The 22,553-nt window shown below is 36.9% G+C and overlaps 1 protein-coding gene across 1 annotated transcript; it reads right to left on the minus strand.

The window, feature by feature from the left end:
• Positions 1-7,641: 7,641 nt before the first annotated feature.
• On the minus strand, positions 7,642-22,180 carry LOC110217676 (pancreatic alpha-amylase-like). Its single transcript, XM_021000154.2, is given in 12 exon segments — positions 7,642-8,073; positions 12,094-12,130; positions 12,133-12,218; positions 12,474-12,592; positions 13,453-13,552; positions 13,652-13,774; positions 14,462-14,595; positions 14,988-15,218; positions 16,691-16,888; positions 19,514-19,660; positions 20,734-20,946; positions 22,092-22,180. Coding segments are annotated over 11 exon segments (1,533 nt in total). The 5' UTR covers positions 20,902-20,946; positions 22,092-22,180; the 3' UTR covers positions 7,642-7,883.
• Between the last annotated feature and the right edge of the window lie 373 nt (positions 22,181-22,553).

The following is a 22,553-nucleotide window of genomic DNA, read 5'->3' on the forward strand; positions in this document are numbered from 1 at the left end:
ATGAGCCTTTAGGCATGAACAAACTTACCTGCAGAGCTCATTCATGGACACAGCATACCTATTTGATGTGCTTAGGATTTTAATGGATTTGAAGAAATCCATAGAAATACAGAATCTTAAGAATTCTAAGATATTTTACTTTACTTACTACAGACTATAACTAAAACATGGATACCCTCCTACAAAATCTCTTACAAGTGATCTTCCATCCCTTGTTTGAATAGTTTGAATCATGAAGACAGCCTATTCTATTTTTTTGACAGTTGTAATTCTCAGGCAATTTTTCTTCCAAATCTAGCACCCTTTCACATCTACTTACCGGTCCTAACTCTGTTTTCTAGTACCAAGCAAGATAATCTGGCCTGAGTCATAAAGGTTTGTTGTTGTTCAGTCACATCCAACTCCTCAGAATGATCCCATGGGAGGTTTTCTCGGCAAAGATACTGGAGCAGTTAACCATTTCCTTCTCCAGCTCATTTTACAGATGAGAAAACTGAGGTCAACATGGTTAAGTTGCTTGTCCAGGGTCGTATAGTTAGTAAATGTCTGAGGCCAGATTTGAACTCAGGAAGATGAGCTTTTGTGACTTCAGGCGCTTTATTCACTGCACCACCTAGTTGTTCCAACAGAGAGAGAGAATCTAAAGGCTCTTTGGAGAATAAAACTAAGTGGCACATCTACTTTAAATATATACATACGTACATACACACTATTAAGTGGAAGGCACTACTAGAGCTTTTGGGCTCCAGCCTCTAGCAGGTTCATTCTTGATCTGGGCAGCCAGAAGGATAGGAACTGGGACAATGAGGAGTTAAAAAATTATCTTACTTTATCATTCTGTTCTGTGGGATTATTGATAATGGGAGCACCAACTCCTACAGCTTCCCCTAATTACTCTTCTTGCAGGTGCCAGCAAGAATGCAACAACAACCCTTGCATAGGTGCACAACTCCTATCTCATTCCCCTAAGCCTCAATGGGGGCCAGTTGAGGCAAGCACAACATTATACTGTAGCATTCCCAAACTCCCCACTCACTGACTAGTGCTCACCATATTTATAGAGAAGCACACAGAGAAGGCAATTTGCTAGGAATAGCATCACAAGTTTGTATTAACTCATCATTATATCTCACTGCATAGTCACAGCAGATATTTACAACTTTAAGCACAAACATTTATGTTATTTATCATTATATAATGCTGTACAAATGTGACAGAGATATTTATGAGGCATGAGCCTGGGAACTGGAGATTATTTTATCCATGGATCCTGGGAACTAGTATCTATCATCCTTGGAACTATTATTGAAAAAAGAATAATAAAACCCACCTTATAAATACATATAAACATATGCATGTGTGTGTAAGTATGTATATGCATGTGTATGTGTATACATTACAAATGTCATAAATTTTCAAGTGATATAAGAACATCACTAATTAAAACTGATGGGGGGAAAATCTTTTTTACTGTTTTTTACTACTCCATTCTGATTTGAGAACAGATGTTTACTCTTTCATATCTCAGAAATAACAATCTCGAAAGTAATTACCAGCAAGCTTCATATTCTAAGGACGTGAAGATATCTGACTAGAATTTCTTTAAGTTGCTAACTACAAAACAAGATAAATGTCATTCCTTGTGTTGATAATCAGGCAAAAGTAAACCTTATCAGCTGGTATATATTAAGGGTTGCTAGAATCAACTCAAAGCCACTGTCTCTCTTCATTGTTAAATTTTGAGTACCCATTTTCATTTTGGAAATATTCAAATGTTACACACATCAGATCTTGGTTTGTTTGTTTTGTTGATTCGACTTTAAAAAGTGGTGGAGAAAACGTTAACAATGCAGAGTACATTTAAATTGGTCATTTGTACTTTTAGCCTCAAACTGGTTGTTAAACAAGAACGCACCTTTGCATTTTTGTGTACACACATATCTATGCATTATATAATTCTAATATTATCTCATTGTATTGTGTATTTGCAGTACTCGATGTCATAGAATTTTCCAAGGTGATTTTTAAGGTCATTGAGAGAAAAACAAAACATTACCTCTTATAAAAATCCCAAGTCAAACTCTTGACTTGGAATGTTTTCTTCTTTTCTCTCAATACTATCCATCCCTTGAGTTTCAATTTAACACCTGTTTCTCCATGAAAACTTTTATCATCTACTTCAAGGCACAATAATCTTTTTTTGTGTTTACTCATGGCAATAATCCACAGCTATATTATATACTTATATGCATACACTCATATACTCACATATATAGATGCATATATGCATATACATACACATGGATAAACATACATATACATACAACACATCTGTGAGATATATATATATATATATATATATATATATATATATATATTTTATATATATGTATGTGTGTGCATGTGTAAAGATTGGAGACCCACATCCATCTCCCCTGTATGTGACTTCACTGATGTAGGGAGCATCTAGTATGGACATTCTCTCCATAGTGGCAATTTATGGTCTTCAAGAGAGTTGCCTAGGGACCTGAGAAGTTGTCACTTACCCATCATCAGGCAGCTGAAATGTATCACAGGCAGTACTTGAAGCTAGGTGTTCTTTATTCCAAGGCTCACCTCTATCTACTATCCTAGACCACCTCCCTTGCTTATTTATGTATACAACCAATGGGAGATATTATCATTGTCATCACATCATTACATACACAAAACAGTAAAGTGATAAACTGTTTCTTAAAACTAGATATATATGCATACATATACATGCATGCATGCATACATGTATACATACATAAATGCACACAAGAGTTACTAGTAAATGGTTAGCAACCAGATTTAAAAGAATCTACTCAAGGCACATGGATGTGTCTCTAATAAATACATACATATCTCACATGTATATTGCATGTATACATACGTATATATGCATATAAGCAGCTATATATATGAATGTATATGTATAGGGAAGATTCCTTTCCTTTCTCTGAGCCCTTTGAAATCTGTTCCCCCAAATCAAAGCTATGTACAAGGCTATATGCAAGGCTGTACACGAGGCCCAGACTAGGCCATACTCAGCCCAGGTTGAATCTCCTCTATTACAAACTCTAAGATGGAATGGTCAATTTTCCCCAAAGTTTGCATCATTTCAGCCTAAGCAACTAGGTCTTCCATGTTGGCAAAAAGCAGTCCCAAGATAAAATATCCCTTTTTGTCACCTCTACCTTTTGAAAGATGAAATTGTTATTAAGTCAAATAAAGAAGTGATTAGCTGATCTGCCTTTATTACACCAAGAACTCTAACAGATGTCTGGATAATTAATATTCCCACTCCCTGCTGGCACTACCCACTGTTAGGCTCATAATCTGTATCCTGAACTTCCCACTTATTTCCATGCTAAGTGATTCTCAGCTTAGTCTGATGACAGTATTGCTTCTTTCTCTATCTATCGACCTACATGTGCCTTCACTCTGTCTCGTAGATTTTGTCTTGTATCTTCAATTCCTTATGTATGTATATCTGTACTCCATAATACCCCACCTTTCCTTTTTCTTTTGAATAGGCATAAACTTTCAGAGCCGCATTCCAGTCAAAGGTCCAACTTTCCAAGTTTCAGTGACATCTATCACAAAATTTTCCATTTTGGGTTAAGATCTTTAGTTTAACTTACTTGTTACCAATATACATACAAAAACAAAATAACCAAGTTAGTCACTGTTAGAGATTCTTTAGGATCAGATTTGGAAGTAAAGCTGTAAATACTACCCACAACTTAGAAGACCTGAATTTAGGCAGGTAAGTGTGGTCTATTTATAACGGTGGTAATCATAAACAAGAATAATTTCATAGCATCCTCCTCTCCCACTCATGTGCTACTGAATGTATCTAGAGGAAATTATGAAACTAGGCTCACTGCTCTATTAAAAATGAATGCTAGTTAATCTTAATTGGACTGCCTACTTTAAGAAGTCCTTATTCACTGTCTTATTCACCATAGCATCTGTTTCAAATTATCTCTTTGCTCCTGCCTCCCATCTCACCTTGAGCACCCTCTCCTCCCCTGTTATTAGATGAAGAGCTTGCGTCATACTTGACTGAATATAACCAGCACTCCCTCTTTTCCTGCCCTTGTCCTCTTCATCTAACATTACTGACATCATCCCCCTATCACTTCCTTCATGGTGGTCTCTGATGATGAGTTGGTCTTTCTGCTTGTCAAGGTCAAACCTTCTAAATGCTCCCTCCACCTCACCACTTCTTATCTTCTCCACCAAACTTCCCCCACTATCAACCTCACTTTCTCTCTTATCAATCTCCTACCTACTGGCTCCTCTTATATGCTGAGGTCTTCCTCATCCTCAAAAACCTCTCTCAAGAGCCTACCATGCCCAGTAGCTAGTAGCTATCATCCTATATTCCTCTTGCCCTTGGAATGCCTTGAAAAGACTTCTACATTCAGGGTCTCCATTTCTTCTCTCACTTCCTTCCAAAACCCTCTGTAATCTGGCTTTTGACTTCATCAGTTGGTTGAGACTTTTTTTTTTCTGAAGCCACCACAGATGTGTTTATTAACAAATAGATTTTTCCTCAATCCTCAACCTTCTTGACTTCTTGACAGCAAAACTCTACCACACACCTCTTCCAGTAAAGATCTAAAAAAGACATCAGGTCAAATATGAATATAGAAATCCAAGAAAAAATTTGGTTATTTTTTAGCCCAGGTCAGCATAGGGAGATAGAGAGGTCAGAGGACACTAGAGAATAGATCTGGCCGGAGACATGTATCATTTTAGCATACAAGAACTGAAAGAGGACCGAAGCTATGCCCAAAAGCAAGAGTTCCCAGCCAGACTCATAACAAGGCATAACTGGCAGGTCAGTTACTTATGACTCAGTTCTGGGTCACAAATCTAGAACATACTGAGAAGGAGATCTTTGTTGAAGAGTGTCATTTGACAGTGAGGATCAGTCTACCAGTACTCAGTATATGTACTGAGTGAGGAACAAATTCAGATATCAACAGTAGCTGTGTTTCTCTGATGCCAGGAGTGGAGCAGCATTTCAGTTTCAGCTTCTAGTTCAATATGAAATCAACAGTAAAATAACTATGACAGGAAACCCAGATTAAAGGAACCTGCACTTCTATCACTTTGAATCAGCAATGCTTTCCAGCTGGTTGATTATGATTGGGTCCAACAGTGGTCCACTGGAACATTCAACCAGGGACAAGACAAAAATAGTGTGCTGGAGACCTAAACCCAGGTCAGAAACTTATAGAGCTCACAGTAGGAGGGCAGTGATAAGGCTTTACACTGAATCAGAACATTTGGGAGCAAATGTGTTTCTTGTAAATAAAATATTGTAGGAGTGTGGTTTTTAATCTATTCTGCTATCCACTTCCATTCTATATTTCAGCTCATTCTATTCACATTTATATTTGTAATATTTAATTCTGCATTTTCCTCGATGCTATTTTTAACTTGTTTATCCCCCCCTTACTCTCCAACCTTTCCCTCCTCACAACTGTTTTACGTCTGATCATTGTTTCCCTCAATATATTTTCCCTTTTATCAGCACCTCCCTTTCTATTATCCCCATCCCTTTTTACTTCCTCATAGGGCAAGATTGATTTTTATATCCAACTAAGTGTGTATGGTATTCCCTCTTTGAAGCAATTTTGATGAGAATAAGGTTGAAGCTTTGCTGCACCCCTGCCCACATCCTCCCCTACATTTTAATAGCTCTTTCCTGACTCTTTTATGTGGAATAATTTAACCTATTCAATCTCTCCACCCCTTCTTCTTCCAGTGCAATTTTTTTCTTACCCCTGTATTTTCTTTATTTTGGGGTAACATTTTATAAAAGTCACCTTTTATCCACAACTTCTGTCTACATATACTCTAATTGCTCTTATAGTGATAAAGTTGTTAAGAGTTACAAATATCCTTAAACAGTTTGACATTATTGAATATCTTATGCTTTCTCTTTCTTGCGTCTTTTTTTCTTACTTATGTTTCCCTTGATTCCTGTATCTGGAGACCAATTTTTTTAATTCAGCTCTGGTCTTTTAATTAGAAATGCTGGAAAGTCCTCTATTTTGTTAAATAGCCATTTGTTTATCTGACAGTTTATATTCAATTTTGTTGGGTAGGTGATTCTTGGTTGTAATCCTAACTCTTTTGCTTTTGGTATATCATATTCCAAGCCCTCCAGTTCCTCAGTGTGGAAGCTGCCAAATCTTGTGCAATCCTTTCTATAGTTCCATGGTATTTTAATTGTTTTATTTTAGTTGCTTGCAATACTTTCTCCTTGATCTGTGAGCTCTAGAATTTGGCTACAATGTTCTTGGGAGTTTTTGTTTTGGGATCTCTTTCGGGGGTGATTGGTAGATTCGTTCAATTTCTATTTTGCCCCAAGGTTCTAATATATCAATGAAGTTTTCTTTGATATTTTCTTGAAAGATGTTTAAACTTTTTTTCTTTTCTTTTCTTCCTCTTTTTTTTTATCATGGCTTTTGAGTAGTCCAATAATTCTTAAATTATCTCTTCTGGATCTATTTTATAGGCTAGTTGATTTTTCAAAGAAAAGTTTTACATTTTCTTCTTTTTTTATTACTTTTTAAATTTTATTTTATCATATCTTGATTTCTTATAGATTCGTTATAGCTCCATTCCACTTGTTCATTTGTAATTTTTGAAGAATTATTATCTTCAGTGAGCTTTTGTACTTCCTTTTCCATTTGGCTAATTCTATTTTTGGGGAATTATTTTCCTTGGTAAATTTTTGTATATCTTTGTACATGTTATTGACTCTTTTTTCATGATTATCTTGCATTACTTGTTTCTTTTCCCAATTTTTCTCCTACTTCTCTAATTTGCTTTTAAAAATCCTTTTTAAACTCTTCCAGGTATTCTTCTTAGGCATGAAACAAAATTACATTTTTCTTTGAGGCTTTGCATGCAGCCATTTGACACTATTGTTCTCTTCTAAGTTTATGCCTTGATCCTCCCTATCACCATAATAACTTTTTATAGTCAAGCTCTTTTTTCATTTTTTGCTCATTTTTTCTACCTTTTTTGTGACTTGATATTTTTATGTGAAAGATGTGCTCTGGTCCTACACTCTCCCAAACTTTTTTGCTGGGGCTCTGGGTCTTACCGCTGGCTTTCGCTGTGCTGGCCCAAGAGGAGGGATATTGTTGCTGGTTTGCCCCAGGGGTGGGGCACTGCTGGTGGATTACTATGGAAACATAGTCTCTTAGCTACTGGCCCCAGGGGCATGGTCTCCATGTTGGCCAACCTTGGAGTGGGGTTTCACTACTAGTCAGCAATGGACTCAAGGCCTTACTTGTGGCTTGTGCTAGGGGTGGGGTCACTGGGGTAGGACTTTGCTGCACTGCACAAACTGCTCACTGGCTTAGGGAGCCTCTGCTTTGCAGAAGGGCAGGGCCTCCCTGGTGGATTGCCCCAGGCTCAGAGCCCTGCTGCAGGCCTCCTGCTTTGAGGATGATGGCTGCTACTGTTCTAGCTCCCCTCACAACAGAGTAGTCCATGAAATAAAACAAACAAAATAAAATCCTATATTTTCCATTAATGAGGAAGGAAAACAGAAGAATAACAGAGGATTCATGGTAAACACACAAATATTTTTGCTATTCTCTCAATGTCACGTTTTATTAGATCTAATAGAGGATACAATCATAATATTCTAATTATTACATAGCATGTGCTTTAAATATCAACATGATAGCTTTATTTTGAAACTATTTTTGGACATTAGGTAGCAGAGAATGTCTTGATTTTTAGTACAATTGCATATGTCAGAAAAGGGAATTGAGATTGATTTTGCTTATTGTTTCTGGAAATGCTATTCATTCAGTCATTTATCATAATTTAGCATCCACATGGATGGCAATAAATGGGTCTTCGGCACTGTTGCTAATACTGAAGTAAGCAAGACCATCACTGCCAACGTTGACTTGAATTCCTGTACAGCTGTTATCACTTTTATCTCCAGAAATGACATCGCAGTAGGTTCCAGCAGGAAGACCAGTCTGCAGATTCGATGACAATTCCCTGTAAAATAAAAGGCAAGCCATTACAATAAAGCAAGAATGTGAAATGTGTTTGGAAAAATATGCATGCATGGTTATCCTAGATGCTTAGATTATGAGTATGTCTGTTCCATAAGTAAAAATCCTTTAAATGGAGAGGCTCCAGAATGAGAAATGTTTCTAATGAATATGGTCAGTCTTCAAACAAACTAAAAAAACCTTATCTATTACCAGAGATGACAGAACTTTTTAGTCAGTGGTGAATGCTTGAAGATGAGGTTTGAATGACAAGAATGGAGACTTCAGAAAATACATACTTAGAGTAGATTATCATTATGATCATTTTTGATGAATGGAAACATTTTAAATCTATGCACCAGTTGCTTCCATTCAGGAAAGACTAGTTACTTTCAATAATTTAAATTTGATCATTTTTAACACTTCCTTGAGGAATAAAAAAATGTTGTGGATTGAAGCCTAAAAAAAAAATCATCTGGTGCTTCAGTGATTGAGTAGCAAAGTCATCCAGTGTCAATGTACTTTCATGTCACTGTGCATAGAAGATATGAATTAGAAAGACAAACAGCCACAACTTTGGACAAGGCTGTACACTTGGTTGACTTTTGTCTTCTGTTATTTCAGTAAGTAGATGGGAGACTAAGTGTTGGAGGTGAAAGACTCAGTTCCAGATCTGGCCGGTTCATTGATACAGGATTGTTAAAGGATCTAAAATGCTAAGGCATAACCACCTGGCCACAAAACCACAAAAGCTTTACATACCATTTGTTAATTATTGCTGCTAACTACTCTCTCTTAACAAGAGATAAGAAGGTAAGTTGGAAGATCTTTTACCTCAGGCTTTATTTCTCAAAGCTTAAATCAGAACTAAGACAGAACTTTCCAACCCTATCTTGGTGTTATCATAACTCTTATACTAACCATTACCATTTCCTTTTTTTTTTTGCCCCTCCCTCTCATTTTGTGTAGTCTAGAACTACTATTCCTATTTTCATTTCTTTTGATTTCCTCCCTCTTCCTCTAATCTAATAAGATAATGTATGTAAAGCTTCACAAACCTGATAGCACTGTTACGTTAGTTATTAAAGTTACTATTGGCATCATGATGATGATGATGGTGCATCCCTACTCCCTCACCATTTGCTACCTGTTCAACAAATCTGTTGCCCTCTTAAAAGCTCAAGAGTGGAATTTACACAAGGGTTTTGGTTCACTTGTCAGCATTGGAAACAGTTTTTCGTTGAGGACAATAAATAGGAACTAGAAGGTTCTTTTGAGGTCATTTAGTTAAACCCACTCATTTGACTGATCAGGAAACTAAGGCTAAGATGTTAAATTAGGTAGCACAGTGGATAGAGAGTGTGACTTGGAGTCAAGAAGACCTGCTTTCAAATTCTGCTTCAGGCATTGACTACTGTGTGTCCCTAGGGGAATCACTTAAATGCCTTCTACCTCAGTTTCCTCATCTGCAAAATGGGAATAATAATAGCAACAACCTTACAAAGTTGTTGTGCAGATCAATAAATTAATATATGCAAAGTGTTTTGTACATAAATCATAATGTGCTACACAAGTCCTAACCATTTGACCAAGGTTACATGGTAACAGAGCCAACATTTCAAAAGCAGGTCCCCTAACTCTAAATTCAATAGGCCTCCTACTATACTGTGCTTCATTTTGGAGTTCAATATTTATTTAGAGGCTTCTTACAATCATGAGCACCTTTTATACCTGTAAAGATATCATGAATCTCTCATACTATTTGCCTCTTCTTCCCTTATCCCTGCTCATCATCACCACCACCACCCCCAACCAAAGTGAAACCTATTAACCAAATTCTACCAAAGTCATGTATATAAAAATTTTCCTTGTATCTGTTGTCTCAAAGAAAATGATGGAGAAAAAAAGGCAGAAATGGTACTTCCAGACCTCAAACTATATTATAAAGTAGTAATCATCAGAACTTTTTGTTACTATATAAAAAATACAGAAGTAGACCAGAGAAACAGAGTAAGTGAATGGGAATGAAGAATAATCTAACTGTAACACAGGGTTCTCCCAGTCAGATAAACTGCTTCACAAAAGATAAATGAGAATTTCTGGGAAAATTGGAACACACTATGGCCAAAAATAAGTTTAGACAAGCAGCTTATACCTATACTACTACAGCTTTCAAAGGATGAATACAAAAGGCAACTTATAAAAGAAAAGACAAAGAATCAGAGAATTTGAGAATTGGGAGGAAGGCCAGTGGTCATTTCAGTACAATTGACGTATGAAAGACATACACACTATAATAATAAATGGAGTTTTTCTTCTAAATGGAAGAGAATGGAAGGAAGTACCTTTCAAATGATGGTTAGGGAGAAAACTTCCAACCAAACAAGAGATAGGGAAGAGCACAAAATTTAAAAAAAAAAATAATTCGATGAAATTGGCAAGCTTTTGCACAAATAAAACCAATGCAACCAAAATAAAAAGAGAAACCATGAATTGGGGGAAAATTGTATACCAGTTATCCCAATAGAAATATGCTATGCTATATGTTTGGGGAATTTTAAACCAAGAGCCATTCCTCAATGGAGAGTAGGCAAAGGATATAAACAAATAGTTCCCAAAGAAGTCTTGCCAATTAAGTAAGGGTTGCTCATAATTACTAATTAAAAGAAAATACAAAATAAAACAATTTTAAGATTTCATTTGAAACCCAAAAATTAGCACAAAGGAAATTAAAACAAGAAAAATTTGATGTTGGAGACAAATATGCTGATACTGTTAGTGGAGCCAGGAATTGTTCTAACCATCCTAGAAAACAATTAGGACTTGTGTGAGAAAAAAAAAAGACAGCATATGCCTGAAGGAGGATAAAAGACCAAAAAGAAAGATTTCGAAAGTGTCAAAATATTCATGGAAGCATTTTTTGTGGTAGTGGAAAACTGAAAACAAAGTGAATTCACATCCATGGGGGAAAAACTGAACAAATTGTGGCATGTGGGTAAAATATAGTACCAAAGGGTCATAAGTCATGACATGTATGAGGAGTTTCAGGAATCATGGGAAACTTACATGAAGAGATACAGAATAAGGAAAACAGAATCATAACCCCAATTATTATAATCATGCAATTGAAAAGAACTCTAAAAGCAAGGCACAGTATGAACAATTTTAATGATCAATCTGGGTCTGGGAAATAAAATACATTTCCCACCTTTATGTAGAGAGATAAGGAAACATTGTATGTGATACTGCATCTATTGTCCAACACATTCACTCTATTGGTCATGGCTGCAGATTATTTTACTTTCTTTTTTTTTCTTTTTTTTCCTTTTTTTTTGTTTGGCAAGGTATTCAGGGTTCAGTGACTTGCCCAGGATCACACAGCTAGTAAGTGTCAGGGGCCAGAGTTGAATTTGACTCCTCCTGACTCTAAGGCTGGTGTTCTGTCCACTGTGCCAACTAGCTACCCCAGCAATTGGTTTTTCTTAACTGTGTATTGTAGTTGTTGTGGTTGTGGTTGTTTTTGATAGAAGAGATGGTTCTACAGGATGGGAATATCAAAAATTATTACAATGTAAAAACAAAAGTCAACAATAAAACTTATATTCGAAAGAAAAATAATTAGTAAGTTTGGATATTTTAAGAATGAATAGAAAACCTTAAACCTGCTAGAAAATATGAGATTTCTTTTGGTAGAGGAAATGGAAGATGGATAGTAATGTCTTCCTTATTACTACTCCCTTTGTGGTTTTCTAATAAATGTGAAGTATATAGAGAGGCTGAAAGAGGGAATTCCTTCAACTTAGAAGTGATCTGACAATGGACTTCACGAAGTCTCGACTTTAGAGAAGTATTTTCTCTCTCCCTTTCATCTTCTCTCCTTTTCTTTCCTCTCACTTTTTACTTGGCTGCATCTATTCTAATCTGTACAGGTATTTTGGGAATATCAAAAAAAGCATCAGGGGTGACAAAATACGGTCAGTCCAGCATGCATTTAATGACATGAAAAAAAATCACTGGTATTTACCAGTCATCGTTGTTAAATACAATGAATCCTTTATTCCTCTGCCAAAAGCCACCTGGTTACTTCCATTACTCCACCAATTTGTGAAATCCTCGCCATTAACCACATTACGGAAAATAACCATATTCCTGTAAACAAAATATACAAAATTTTAATAAATGCATTTGATTGGAGCATTCTGCTCTCTCCCTTTCTCCCCTCTTTGTGATTATGTGTATGTGTGTGTATGGATGTGTGTGTATGTATACACAATTGATTACAGACCAAAAGCCTTGGTGCACTATTAAGATATTCAAGTTTAATACTGTACTAAAAATTTTGGGATACCTGTATATCAGTTGTTGAGAGAATGCTGTCAGGCAGGTACAACTATGCTTTCCTACCTTATCTGACGCCATCGGTGTTCACAAACCCAGTCGTTGCCACAGGTAGTGTCTTCATTGATAGTTACTCTTTTAATCACTCCATTGTCATTGGGTGGTCCGATCCAGTCATTAGTATCCTTAATTTGTCAAAACAGAGACATGAGCATCAGTGATTTCATTTGTTTGGTTCTTCCCTCTCCCTTTTCCTCTTGCTGGATTTGAGTCCTGCTTCTGCTATTTCCTCCTCATGTGAACCTGGACAAATGACTGTGGGCCACAATATCCTCAACTGAAAATCCCATGGCCTATAGTCTCTTCTGGCTCTAAATCTATGATCCTATTCACAGACTGTATCATCTTCTGCCCCAAACTCCAGTAACTCCCTATGCCTCATTGAACAAAATTTAAACTTCTCAGCCTGTTATTCAGAATCTTGACAATCCGAGACCATTATGTCTTTCCAATCTTATCTCTTACTAGTCTCTATCACATATAATCTATGCTTTAGCCAAATTGCACTAATTGCCACCCTTTGAATACTTTCAATACTTTCTGTCTTAGGTGGAGAATTCAATGGTAGTTACTGTACCTAGAATCCATTCCTGTCTCCATCCAATTTTGAAGCTCACTTTAAATGTCACCTCCATCATAAAGCTTTCCCTGGTTCTACCAGTAAGTTACAAACTTTCTTCCACCTCAGATTTCACAAAGAATTCGATTTAGCTCTCTTACTCTTACACTTACTGAGTATAATTTCATTTTATCTGTATTTTCACTGTATCTTCCCCATTGATTGTGAGCTCGATAATGGGAAGATCTATGCCTTATTTAATTTTTGATACTGTTTCATGTCCCTAAAACCCAGCACAGTAGGCATATAGTAAACAAACAGTGCTTATGTATCAATTGATAATTGATTGAGTATACCTTTCCCTAATGCCTCCCCACAGGACTCTTTATATAGTAGGTACTTGCTAAATGGTGAAATTAAAAATACCTCTCCATTCTGAATGTTTCTTGACCACCTGTAGCTTGACATCACTCGTGTAAATCCATAAGGATGAGCAAGCATAAATCCAACTGCCATTTTGTACATTCTGGAAGTGATGAAGTATGGTTAACAAAGAAAAGAAGAAAATTTTAGAGACCGTTGGTAAGATTAAAAATTTAAAAAGGTAGAGGACTCTACCACTTACCTGGAGTCCCAGAAGGTGAGAATGGAAGCTCCTCCAGCTCCATGGCCCCTCTGGTTGTCATGATTATCCACAAAGACAAGTGCCCTGTCTGAACGGACGAAGGACCAACCTTCTCCCCAGTTACTGCACAGAGAAATAAGAAGTGTTTTCCTCATGGCTCACAAGCTCTTCCTGATCGTCTCTCCCTGTCAGATACTCCTTAACATAAATAAACAGAAACCTTTATCCAGAATGCCCATTGTATACTGGAAAGAGAACTGGACTGAGAGCCAGAAGAACTGGGATCCAATCCTGAATTAATCACTTGTTAACAGTTTAAAATTGAATGAGTCACCTCACCATTCTGAGTATTAATTTCCATAACAGTAAAATGAGTTTGACTCCCTAAATCCAGAGTTAAGTTAAAACTCTATTGGTCCCTATATAAGTTAGCTACTTGTATAGTATTTATATCCTCTCTGAGAGACTCTGTAAAGGAAAAGTATATTGTAGAATCTGTATTAAAGCAAGGGTGTCATAGTCAGGCTCCAATACATTATTTTTATATTCCAGTGATTTTTAAATGCTAACATTCATGTGGTTTTAGTACATTATAAAAATAAGCCTTAGGCAAATAGAGTTCCATCCTCTCATGATTGAATTAAAACCTAGTGATTCTTACGGTTCAGAAACTGCATGTTTTCAAATTGACATCTACGTGTAATAAAAATGCTTAATTGATATCAATGCAGAACTATCCCAGTTTACATTGGAAACATATAGATAAATGCATTGAGCAGTAGTCCAAAGTTAACCCCCTTTTTCATTTACCTTAAATAAGTCATCATTTCTCCATCCCACTTGCGAATAACCGTGCCTAGTTTTGCACCATATTTGAATTCCGTAACCCGACCATTGTCAAAGTATTCACTGCTTGTAATTGGCTCGTTACCTAGATCAATTACCTAGTAGAAATCAGGAAAAGGATATGATGATGCATAGAAACTCTCAAAATACTATAGTCATCATATTAGCATTTATATGAACAATTCTAGTACTATATGCTATTAAAATACTCAAATTAATTTTCTCATTTTGAGAAATGACTTGAATTTTTCCATTCTGGAGGAATGTTATTAAAAAGCCTCAAACTATCTAGACAATTTTTATTTTTACCCTGTGAAAATGCTAACCCAATCCAGGACTGCATAACCAGGATTAACCCATAACTGGGCCAGCCTATAGAAAACACATATTTAAGCAAAATCATAATTTTTCACAACAAATCAAATCATTGCATCCATACCCTGTCATTCAACCTCTGTCCCCAGCATTTATACACATTTTATCTTAGTACCTCCTGGTAGATGAATGGTCTGGATCCTGAAGGGAACCAGTTTGTGTTTAAATCGTTCAGTTGATCCAGAATTGCCTTGATGTCTCCAGGCCACATATGTTTGGAAGCATCAATTCTGAATCCTGCCACACCTATGCCAATCAGGTGGTTCAAATATGCGGCAATCATTTGACGCACATAATCATTCTCCTGGGCGAGATCAAGTAGCCCGGACAAACGGCAATCTCTAACCTGTAAAGACAATAATATTATATGTGATGCAGAGGCAGCAGCATCTTTGGGCTCCCAATTTTGAAGTGTTCCTTTTAAACACCTCAGGCACAATGCACTTAAGCATTTTTGGCTAGGGCAATCTTAAAATTGGTTTCCCTTCAGTGTGATATAAAGAAGAGAGCATTGACTCCAGAATCAGAGGACCCTGGATTTAAATCTTGATGGTATGATCTTAGGCAAGTCCCTTATCCTCCCAGGGCCTTAGTTCCTTATTTGTAAAATGAGAAGGTCGGATTATATGGTTGACGTGGCTCCCTCCAGCTCTAGATCTTGTGATCTTATAATTTCATGTTTGTCTAGAGATAGCTTGGTATTGTGGATAGAGTTCTAAGTTTGGAGTCGGGAAGAGCTAAGTTCAAATCCTGATCCTGAAAAAGTCATGTAACTTCTAGGACCTTTAGGGAATTTTGCTGAAAAATAGAGGGCTGCAATTCCTCTAGAAAGTTTCCTCTACTGATAAAGTTCAATTAAATAAGCACTTTCTCTTTCTCTCTCTCTCTCTCTCTCTCTCTCTCTCTCTCTCTCTCTCTCTTCTCTCTCTCTCTCTTTTTCTTTTTGAGGTATTTAATGTTAAGTGACTTGTTCAGGGTCACACAGATAGTAAGTGTCTGAGTCTGCATTTGAACTTAGGTCCTCCTGATTCCAGGGCTGTTACCCAATCTACAGAGCCACTAGCTGCCCCCAGTTGGTATTGCTTTAGAATTTTCTGCCTGTGAGACATTGTGCTACCAATTAAAGATGCACAGACAAAACAGTCCTTAAGGAACTTACATAGTACTGGGGTGAAAGAACACGTGCATATATCGCTGGGGCAGGGCAGTGGGTGTGAAATCACTGAAAACTGGAGGGAACAGGACAGATTTTATATAAAAGATGGTACTTGGGGTAAATCTGGAAGGCAACTAGGAAGCACAACATTGGCAATTCAGAGGGATAGCATTCCACATAAAGGCAAGCATTTGGAAAGAAAATGTCATGTATAAGGTACAGCAAGCAGGTCAGTATGCATGGAACATAGAGTGGGTGAGGGCAAGGAATATGCAACAGTTAGGAATGATACACTGGAGCTAAATTGCAGAGGGCTTTAAATGCCAAAAGAAAGATTTGTATTTGATCCCAAAGGAAATAGGGAGCCATTAAGGTTTCTTAAGCAAGTGAGTGACATGGTCAGACCTGTGATTTAGACATATCAATTTGGCAGCTGTATGGAATATGAATTAAATAGTGGAGAGAGTGGAAGCAAGGGACCATTTAAGAGACTGTTGCAATAGTCCAGCAGAGGAGGACAGTGGTATATATGTACACAATCCATCTAGGAAGCAGAGGATAAGAACATGGGACTGGGTAAGTCAGCTAGTGAAGCCAGGCTGGGGAGAAAAATTGGATTCAGAGAAACCATTCAGGGTTGTTTAATTACCACTAACATTTACCTGATAAATATCATAGTAGCTTTCAATCTCCCCACTGCTGGTCTGACATTTACCATCATTAAAATCCCAGGCAGAATATGGAACACCAGAAAATTCTCTTGTTCCAGGATTGTAGTAACTACCACAGGTGCTACTTGTTCCAGCACTCAAACCACTCCCACACATATGGTTCACTACAGCATCCACGTAAATGTTGACCTGCAAAAGCAAGGTGTTTGAGCTTAACAGATGGGCCATCACCGAAAGGACTTGAACTCAGCTTCTGACTCCACCTTCTGCACTCCATCTAGCTCAGGGTGCTACTTCTCCCCAAGATTTAATGAAGATTTAATGAATGTTAATGCTGTTAGACACTGCCTCTTTCAATTAGTCTATAAATTTGTCTTCCTGGTATTTTATAATTAAGATATGAAACTTTGTTTTTGTCTTTGTCTTTGTTCTCTGGACCTTAAAAAAATCAGGCTGGACCTGAAAATCACTGGTCATTAGTTGCATATAAACAGGGAGAACTATTCCAGAGTGAAGTAAACAGAAAAAAAGAGGAGGATATACAGGATGATTATAATGATACAACAAAAAGAAGACTGAAGCAAAGCTAGATACTCATTAATTGTAATGACCAATATTAGCCTAAATGGGCTCCTACAGGTAGAGTATATGGCATGTGCAATCACAGAAGGCCAGTGGGTCAGATGTTTTTATTTGCTATTTTTTACTTTATTTCATTATAATAAGAGACAGGACTCACTGAAGGGGAAAAAGTCACTGTTTTGCCCCATTCTTGCTCACCCACAAGAATAACAACTTACATCTGTATTAGGCATTACAGTATACAAAGACTATTCATATGTATTGTCTCATTTGATCCTTTCAAACCTCCTATGAAGTGTCCAGGGCAAACAGTACTATTCTTATTTTACAGACAAGGAAAATAAACCCTAGAGAGGATTAATGATCTGCCCAGGGTCATCTGGTTAGAAGAAAGCAGAGTCAGGGCTCAAGAACATTCTTCTCATCATACCATATTGGCTCTCATTAAAGATCCGTATTTAAATATGAGACAGAGTCAACAGGAGCTATATACAACTAAATAAAACTAGTAGGATGATAATAATTATAAAAAGGAAACAATTATATAGCACTTCTCATGTTCCAGACACTGTGCTAAGCACTTTACAATGATTATCTCATGAGATCCTTACAACAAACCTGGGAGGTAGGTATTATTATTAGTCTCATTTTACAGATAAGGAAACTGAGGCAGACAGTGGGTAAGTGACTTGCTCAGGCTCACACAGCTAGTAATTGGCTGAGGACAGATTTTGATTCGGGTTTTCCTGACTCCAGGTCCAGCTGTCTGAGCCACCAGCTGTCAAAGAGTGGCAGATACTACCAAAGTCTTGACAAGACCCCTGACTTCATTTAGAAGCTAGAACCTTGAACATTAAATTAGGCAATGGACCTAACTTAATATATTCTTCTTCCTTCCTTGTATAATATAACAAATACCCCTGCAGGGTACTCTGGAAGACCTAGCATTGAAAATGCAAAGACCAAAACAAACAATCCTAAAGTCAAGGAATGAATATTCTCCTTTTATCAAATGTACTACCTTATTCCACAGAACTATTTCCCAAGAGAACAGATTAAACATATGTTTATTGTCTTTCATTAGAATATGTTTATACCCACATACAACTGATCCATCTATTTTTACTGAACTCACTAGTCAATTGAAATAACCGAAGTACTTCATTAAATCAGTTTGGCTAAACCAACCAAATTGATTACGTGTGCCATGGACACGTCTACTGTTGTGTGTTTGCTGCCCATCTGAGAGTCCCACTCTAACAAGCATCTTTAAAACATTATTACAACCCATTAGGCTGCCTGTCAACATGTTGATTGAGAGAACAAAAGGTTTCAAAGTGGACAGACTTATTAAGGCAGGACCCCTTTGCTGTCTCACCTGTACAAGAAATATAAGCTGATCACCAGAGGTTAGATTACAAATTCTGGTGAATAATACATCATTTGTATACAAAAGCATAATGCATTCATTGGTGTATTGCATGCATTGTGAGAATAGTGAATTAAACATCAAGGACTGATGAGCAACGTGTAGTTTTGTTGGAAACAGGGATAGCCTTTGAAATTATGCATTTTCTCCTAGTTTAATTCGCTTTTTCCTCAGAAAAGCTGAGGTCAACTCCACCACCATCTGCTTTCTTTGACTTACATTCTCTCAGGTACATAAATGAATTCAAAAAGATGATTTAGAAAAGGTGACTTTTAGATAGCTACTAACTTTGAACAGGATGGCACACACATATCTGTGAGTGTGTGTGTGTGTGTGTGTGTGTTTATAAGTAATTGGAAGAGTTACAGGACAGAAAAAAGAGTTGTATGGGATAGGGAGGCATAGATGGGGGTCAAATCTGTTCTATTGGAAGAATTCTCCAATAGCATGAGATCACAGGGACATCAATCAAAGTACCATCACAGCAATCCCAATTTAGATGGAACCAGCATGAGTGAGGCAAGTAAAGTTAACAATGTAATCTCTTCAACCATCAAATAAGGTTTCTTAATCTTTCTATGATCCCATAGGCAGTACAGTGAAACCAATAGACCCCTTCTCTGAATGGCATTTTTCAATAATCAAAAGAAATCTTCAATCTCACTTAGGGTTTAGTGAAAATAAAGTTATAATTACATGACATCTAAGTTCATGAACCCCCTGAAATTTATACATAGACCTTTTGGGGATTTGTGGACCCCTGAATAAGAACCTTTGACTTAAATAACTTGTAATCCACTTACTCCAACATTATTGCATCTCTGGACCATGTCTATGAAATCATCTTCACTTCCAGACCGTGTGCATAGCTTGTAGCTAATTGGCTGGTATCTTTCCCACCAAGGTCTTGAAGGGTTGTTGATCACTGCATTCTCATTTGGAGGTGAGACCTACATTTTGGGAAGGATAAAGGGTTAGTAACATGTGGGTCATATTTTGTGTTATATTTAGAAATGTTTTGAAATCCATTAACAGAATGAGTTATGATATAGCATTAAAATTCAAACAAGGGATCAATGAGTTGCTTTGCTAGAAACCCTTATTTGCATAGCATCATAAGTGTGGTCAAGGTCATTTCACGTACATTAACTTGTAGAATCATGTTTAGAGCTAGAAGTTGACAGAAAGTTCATTCTGTCCAATCTCTTACAGATGAGGAACCTGAGACACAAATCTTTAAGTGACTTGGCCAAGTTTACACAGGTAGTAAGTGACAGAACCAGGATTCGAACTCATATTGTTTAACCCCAGGTCCAGTGCTTTCAGGTTAAGCTAGGGGGTATAGTGGATAGAGCACTGGACCTGAAGTCAGGAAGACTCATCCTCTTGAGTTCAAATCTGGCCTCAGACCCTTACTAGCTCTATTACCCTGGGCAAGTCCCTTAACCTTGTTTGCCTCAGTTTCTCCTCTGTAAAATGAGCTGGAGAAGGAAAAGGCAAACTGTTCCAGTATCTTAAATAAAAAACAACAACAAAAAACCCAAATGGGGCCATGAAGTGTTGGACACAACTAAAAAACAAAACCAGTGATTTTACCTCTGTGCTTGTTCAGATAGGAATTAATAATAGCTAGCGTTTATATAGCACTTAAAAGTTTGCAAATCACTTCACAAATATTAACTCATTTTATTCTTACAACAACCCTAGGAGATAGGTAATAACCAAAGCTTCTACCATTATCCCCCTTTGACAGATGAGGAAACTGAGGCAGAAAGAGGTTAAAGAATTTGCCCATACTCAGATACCTTGTGCCTAAAACTGGATTTGAATTCAGGTCTTCCTGACTCAAGGTGTCAGATTCTACACACTGCACTGCCTAGTTCTTACAACTAGAGGGGTCCCTTGAGATCATCTAGTCAAACTCCTTCATTTTATCCTCTTTTCTTTGGAGTTAGAGGTATAAATTAAAATTATTTATTGTGCCTAGAACAGGAATATCAAACAAATGTTGAAGTGCACATACCTGGACACCACCATAGCCATTGGGAGCTAGGTAACGCTCACATTCGAGAGCAATGTCATCCCAGCGCCATTCAAATAAGTGGACAATCGATGTTCGGCCGTACTTGGTATGGGGATCATACTGTGCCCAGCAGACCCCAAGGACTGAAAGCAACAGCAGGAACTTCATTTTGCTCTGAAGTAGTTAGCCCTCTTTTCACAACTATTTATACTCCTTTAAGAAACAAATTAGCAAATATTAATTTGAATGGATGCCCATTTGGAGCACCGACTTATTTGTATTCTAAGAAAGATTAGAAATAGTGTAAAACTCAACAGGTGAAAATAGTTTGCAAAATTTCCCAGGACCATGACCACAGATAACCTTTAAGGTCTTAGTGGATTTTTTTTTTGTTTGCTTGTTGGTTGGTTGGTTTATTTCTTTGTTTTTTGTGTAGAGAATGTTAGACATATCAGGCACCTGGAACTTTCTGTTTATGCTGACAATACTGATCCAGTTGTTGTTTAATTAGGATCAGACATTATTTCTAAAATCCTTCACTCACAAGCAAAATAACAGTCAATATAAATTGAGAATATTACATATTTATTAAGAAATGGTGAAATCATGATTCTTCCATAGAGACAATAATTCAATTCTGTATTTTTTACAAAAAAAAAATTATTTCACTCTCATTTAATGTTCTTCACTCAAATCTTTCCAGAGTGGAACATACATAAATTGTATGAAAGGATCATATTCTTTCTTATTTCAAATTACTAACACAGATATCTATATAAGTAGTTTCTTTTTTAAATTTCTTGGCACAAACCTTAGAAGCCATCTTTCCATCTAGTTCAATCTGTACATGTAAAGATATTCTTTGTTGTAAGATTTCATGAAAAATTATCTAAAATTTTATCATGTAAGTGGAGAAATTGTTGAACAGATATGAGCAAACAATTCTCAAAAGACAAATTGCAAACTACTATTATCCCCATGAGAGAGTTTTCCTAATCACGAATAAGAGAAACATGAATCAAAATGACTACCATTACATATCACATCGAACAAATGGGCCAAGATGAAAAATGAGGGAAAGAGTCAGTGCTAAAAGAAAGGGCTGCCTAAAGACAGGCACACTAACACACCATTTGATGGAATTGTGAATTGATCCAACGATTCCAAAAAATGGTTCAAAAAAAAAAGGTGACTAGGATATCGATACCCTTTATCCCAGAGATTCCCATTGCTAGAAATACATTAGGAAAGTCAAAGCTCTGGTTTCATGACTTAATAACTATCTGGTCCTAGTCAAGATACCATCTCTCTGATTCTAAGTTTTCTCATCTGTAAATAAGGGAGAATAGTCTACATACCTTACATGATTGTTGGGGGGAAAATCCTTTTTAAGCTAATAGCACTTTAAAAAGGAGTAACTGTAGCAGGATGATCACAATCTTCTCATGTACGGGAATTGATGCTATAATGACAAGATATCCTTGGTGATTGTCTAGCACAATGCTCTTATTTACCAGTAAATGAGGAAATTAAGGAAAATGAGGCCCAGAGTAGTTAAGTGATTTGCCAGAGATCATACCAATAGTAAGTAGCAAACCCAGGATGCAAATCAAAGTTTTCTGACTCCAAATCCAAGGCTTTTTCCACCTTCCCATGTGGCCACCCAAGTTATCTGGGTTTGGCATTGAATGGCTCAAGTTACAGATGCAAGACTTAAGAGAGCAACTTCAGGGAACCAGACTTGTCCAGGGTCACACAGCAAGTGTCTGAGTAAGTCTTCAACTTAGCTGTTCTTGTCTCTAAGAACTGCAAGCTCTGGG

The sequence above is a fragment of the Phascolarctos cinereus genome, unplaced genomic scaffold (genome assembly GCF_003287225.1).
Source record: "Phascolarctos cinereus isolate Bilbo 61053 unplaced genomic scaffold, phaCin_HiC Scaffold_5;HRSCAF=322, whole genome shotgun sequence".
In the NCBI taxonomy this organism is placed as follows: domain Eukaryota; kingdom Metazoa; phylum Chordata; class Mammalia; order Diprotodontia; family Phascolarctidae; genus Phascolarctos; species Phascolarctos cinereus.